At 32.3% G+C, this 5,515-nt stretch overlaps 1 protein-coding gene across 2 annotated transcripts; it reads right to left on the bottom strand.

The window, feature by feature from the left end:
- Window positions 1-3,794: 3,794 nt before the first annotated feature.
- Window positions 3,795-5,334, bottom strand: LOC107478242 (early nodulin-like protein 2). Of its 2 annotated transcripts, XM_052259729.1 has the most exons (3): window positions 5,191-5,334; window positions 4,926-5,108; window positions 3,795-4,278 (listed from the first exon to the last, which is right to left on the bottom strand). In XM_052259729.1, exons 2-3 carry the CDS (start codon window positions 5,092-5,094, stop codon window positions 3,857-3,859), a joined length of 591 nt encoding a protein of 196 aa, XP_052115689.1. In that variant the 5' UTR covers window positions 5,095-5,108; window positions 5,191-5,334; the 3' UTR covers window positions 3,795-3,856. The 2 variants fall into 2 exon arrangements, with proteins under 2 accessions (XP_052115689.1, XP_015953865.2); XM_016098379.3 differs by having other exon boundaries at window positions 4,926-5,310.
- Between the last annotated feature and the right edge of the window lie 181 nt (window positions 5,335-5,515).

Raw genomic sequence — 5,515 nt, forward strand, 5'->3', positions numbered from 1 at the left:
CTTTATTCTTAACAATGATTTTCCTCATCTTAATTCTAAAGAGTATAATGATATTGGCAGGAATATCTTGGACTCAGAGATTAAAGAAGCTGTGTTCCATATGGCAAGCTTTAAAGTTCCTGGAAGGGATGGCCTTTAAGCAATTTTCCTTCAAAGCCAATGGGAGATAGTGGAGACTGATCTATTCTTTCTTGTTCAACAAATCTTTGCCAATCCTGATAGAGTCAAAGAGTTAAATGAAACCCTGATAACCCTAATCCCGAAGACTGATCCGGTCACTAGTCTTAAACAAATGCGCCCGATAAGTCTTTGTAATGTTCCCTATAAAGTCATTACAAAGATCTTAGCTAATCATCTAAGGAGACTAATGGAAAAGTTGGTTACACCGGCCCAATGCAGTTTTGTTCCTGGTAAACAGAGTACTGATAATATTATCATTTCTCAAAAAATTATCCACTCAATGAGAAATAAGAAGGTCTCTAAAGTTTGGATGGCAATTAAGATCGACATTGAGAAAGCATACGATAGGCTCAAATAGAATTTTATTAAGGATACTCTGACAGGGATTGGACTCCCTAATAATATTATTGATCTTATTTTTTCTTGTATTTTGACTGCCAAGATGAGGGTGTTGTGGAATGGTGAAGAGCTTGATGAATTTTTTCCTACTAGAGGTATTTGGCAGGGTGACCCGATATCGCCGTACATCTTCGTCTTGTGTATTGAGCACTTATCCCATCTTATTAATGCGGCTGTCTACCATGGGTTCTGCAAACCTATTCGCATTAAGAGAGATTCTCCTGAGATATCTCATCCGTACTTTGCTGATGACTTAATCTTGTTCGCAGAGGTTAGTCTTAATCAAGCTGAAGTTATTAATAAATGTCTTAATGCATTCTGTGAAAGCTTCGGTCAAAAAGTTAACTAGGATAAGACTAGAATTTTCTTCTCTAAGAATGTTGGAAATAATGTGCGAAGAGATATTAGTGAAGCTTTGGGGTTTGCTCAAACTGATGACCTTGGTAAATATCTGGGAGTTCCGATTCTCCATTCCAAAGTCTCTGGACATACCTACCATGATATAATTAACAAGATCGATACCAGACTCAACTTGTGGAAAGCTTCTTCTCTCTCCCTTGTCGGGAGATGTATTTTGGTAAAATCTGTCCTCTCCACTATCTCTTATTATACTATGCAATATGCTCTTTTACCTTCGTCTACTTATAATGTTATTGATCATAAATGCAGAAACTTTCTCTGGGGTAACACTAAAAATTCAAAGAAGATTCACCTAGTTAGTTGGGATTTAATACACTAGCAAAGTGAACCATGCCTTTATGATGAAAGCAGGGTGGGGGCCTCATTGAGAGAAAGGACGGCCTTTGGGTTAGGGTTCTCCGATCCAAATACGAAAGAGGGAATGATATAATTCCCAAGGTAAAGAGAAGGAGGAGTGAATCCAACTTATAGAAAGGCATATGTAAAGCGTGGCCTAATGTCCAACAAAACTACATTTGGTGGATAGGAGATGGTTCGAGGATAAACTTCTGGAACCATAATTGGGTCCCAGATGTGGGCTGCTTGAGCCAACATGCTAATCAGGTAAGTGCTCCAATAGATGCAAATAGTTCTCTAACTGATTTCCTTAATGTTTCAGGCAACTGGGACAAAAGGAAGCTGAAAATCTGACTGCCAAAGGAGCTAATCAAGAAAATTGTAGCTATTTCTCCTCCCTCCCTTTGGACGAACGCTAACCTAATAGCGTGGAGCTTATTGTCGGACGGGACCTTTGAAATGAAGACAGCATACCAGAATTTGAATGAAGAGCCATATAATCCTGAAAGACTATACACTCTTATTTGGAGATTGAGAGGTTCGGAGCGCATTCGCACTTTTCTCTGGCTGATTTCACAAGAAGCCATCCTTACAAATGTTGAAAGGAGAAGACGTCACCTTACAACTACAACCAGGTGCCCAAGATGTTCCGGGCATGATGAAACCATTCTTTATGTACTTCGAGATTGTGTTTATGCTGCTAATACATGGCTTCTTCTTATTAAAGATGCGGGTTACAATAACTTTTTTGGGCTCAATCTGTTTGACTGGTTAATTCAGAACCTTACTACCAAAGGGGATTGGCCCTGCATGTTCGGGATTACTATCTCCTCCATTTGGTACTTCAGGAATAGATTCATTTTCGAAGGAGATAGTACTGTGGTTCGGAGAAGAGTTGAACAGGTGAAAGTGCGGTGCAATGAGATTGTCAAAGTCATCAAAACGCCAACCATTCCTAATCATAACCACAATTTTCAGAAGCAAGTTATTAATTAGAGCTCCCCTGTGAAAGGGTGTATCAAACTGAATATTGACAGTTCTTTCTCTCTCAAGTTAACAGTACTGTCTGTGATGGAGTTTTTCGAAATCATCTTGGCCAATTTGTTAAGGAATTCACTTGCAACTTGGGGAGTTGCTCCATTACGCATGCCGAGCTCTAAGAAATTATTCGTGGACTTTAAATTGCCTTAGCTAACAATTTCACTTGCTTAATGGTTGAATCTGACTCTACTGCAACTATTAATTTTACTAAGAATGGTTGCCCAACTACACACCCTTGTGCTCCTCTTATAGCTGACATTCGCATTTTGACTGGACATTCAATAGTCTCATACCTTACGTGAAGTTAATTCAGTGGCTGACATCCTTGCTAAGAAAGGGCGTGATATACCCTTTGGCTATCATGTGTTTGAAGTTGCTCCTCGTGATATTTTTAATTCTCTTTTGTTAGATGCTTTTGGTGTTTCCCTCATGAGAGGATTTAGTTAGTTGTCTTATTTTTTTGGGTTTTTTACCCTCCTTTCTCATCCAAAAAAAAATTAAATTTTTATCTAACAATTTTAACTATCAATTTTACATAAAAATAATTATATATAAATTTTTACGTTTTAGTTATTATCATTACACAAATATATTTTTATGTGAATAGTCACTTATTTTTTTATTTGGAATAAAATAGTAACGTTTGGACTTTATTATCAATAATTTGGTAACTCCAATTTGAAAAAAAAAGTATATGTAACTTAGTGTGTGTTTGAATTGTCCTTTGAATGAAAATAATTTTATAGAATTGATTTTGAGTAGAAGTAAGTTTGTGTCAACATGATTTATATTTAGTAACTCTATAGTAAAATTAATTATTTTTTTTGTTTAATTTATTTTACCTAATGGGATCAATAAATCGTATTATAAAAAAATAATAATAAATATAATACACAAAAATCACAATTATAATTATAAAATTGTATAAAATCAAATAAAAAGTTAATAAAAAAAATAATAAACAATAGATAAAAAAATTCAGACAAAGAGAAATAATAAGAATTTCATAAATAATAGAATAACATGTATAAATGATAAAATCGATAAAAAGAAAATAAATGTTGAATGTGAATAACTAAAAGTGGTTAGTAAAATGCAAAAGTTAAGAATTGTTACTTTTTGTAAACGTGATTTTGAATATTTTTTTTGTGACTATATGGTTTTGAGTATAAAATCACTTTGTGCTCATAAAGAAAAAAATTAGTCAAACCAAAAATTAAAATTTTCAAGAAGTTAGAATGTACTTTTTCACTTTTAACGCATATTTTAATTTTTTTTTAAATTGTTAAGACTAATATAAATCTTTTTATTTAAATTTTAGAAAAAATATTTAAAAAAATACAGATAAAATACCCAGAAAGCAAAATATAAATCATGACCAAAGGTTTATACTTATTAAACTTAAATCATTAAGAAAATAGATTAAAGGAAGATATTTATTTAATATGGAATCATAAGTCACATAATAGCATATTAAAAACTAAACTAGCTCTATAAAGCTAGTGAATATCAAAATCACCCAAACTCCCACTCCCACACTTGTACTAAAACCACCAAATCTTGTAGAGCTTGATGGTTCATTAGATGGAGAAGGAACAGGGGAACTGAAGCTGAATGGGTCAATTTGCTGAGGTGGCAAGCTCGGTGCCTCGGATGACGGCGCAACCGGAGTGGGTGGTGAAGGATTATGGTGTCTAACAGCCATAACGATGATGAAAAGCTTTTGGCCATTCTGACAGTTTTGAGTGTTGCCACTAATAAAGAAAAATGGACCTGAATTGTTCAAATGAAAAATGGAGTCCCCATCATCCATCTTTTCCATGGGACTATTGGTGTTGCAAGAATTGTAGTCCTCCTCTTTCACTGCCAACACTGAATCAGACCCTTCTATATATTTGAAATCTGCATCATCAAAAAAACAAAAACACACCCAACCCCAATCAAAAGCAACATTAATTGACCTCCTGTTCTTTGAAACAAAATTTATTATATATATAATTGAAGCAATATGTAAAAATGGAAGAAAAATATTTGTGATCATCTTAGAAAAATAATTGTTTTAGATTTTTTATTTTTACGATAAGTGTTGAATAATATAGGCATGAAATCAATACATATTTTAGTATGAAAATAGGGTTGATATCTATTTATTATAACGATTCTGTTAGAGAACTAATTAGGAGTGAAGCCAACTTTAACTAACTAGTTGAAAAATAAATTTAATCAAATTATTGAATTATGTTATATTAAGCGCACTACATTGTATTACTTTATATTTCATTATAAAATTCATATCAATCTAATAGTTGAATATAATTACGTTACATGTCATCTTAATTAACATTCAAACTTATTAAATTTGTTTTTTTTAAAAAGACATCAATAAATATGTAATTTTGATACTCTATATTTATATCTATTTCCAAAAAGAATATACTATATGTCAAAAGAAAATAATATATTGAAATGTAATTTTTTTTTCTAAATGTTATAAAAATTTATAATATCATTGTGTTAAGAGAAGGAAAAGGTGGATTAAGAGTACTTACGAAGAGTGTCATTTACTTGAAATCTATTCCTCTGTGCCCAATGATTGTAGTTTTCATAAGGTTTCACAACCCAACCATCTCTGCCACCAACATCAAATTTCCTTGCTAATGCTTGAGATGATAAGAAGCTAAGAAGCAACGGTAAAAGGAGAAGACCAAGAAATGTCATAATTACATGAAACACTTCTGGAATTAGTACTAAAGTTGTAGTATGAATATTGAAGTTAATACATATAATTAATATAATTAAGGAAATGAGAATTACGAGGGGATAACCGTTGTATTGTATCACATGAAACTTGTTTCTGAAAACTTTGGCTGGCAATGGCATTATAGTGCAACAAATAGTGTCATAAAACTCGCTTAGGCCGTTTCAAACGAGTCTCTTCTTATTTCTTTGATTTAATTTTGTGTAGCGTCATCACATTGACATATAAATAAATTTTTGAAACACTTAGTAATTTTAATTTTGATACATTATAAATATAAAAATAATAATATTTGAAAAACAATAAAAAAATCAGTCAAAATATTTTAAATTGTCTTATTTACTATTTATTAATTATTGTTAGAATATTTGTATAATTTGA

Source organism: Arachis duranensis, chromosome 3 (genome assembly GCF_000817695.3).
Source record: "Arachis duranensis cultivar V14167 chromosome 3, aradu.V14167.gnm2.J7QH, whole genome shotgun sequence".
NCBI classification, from domain to species: Eukaryota; Viridiplantae; Streptophyta; class Magnoliopsida; order Fabales; family Fabaceae; genus Arachis; species Arachis duranensis.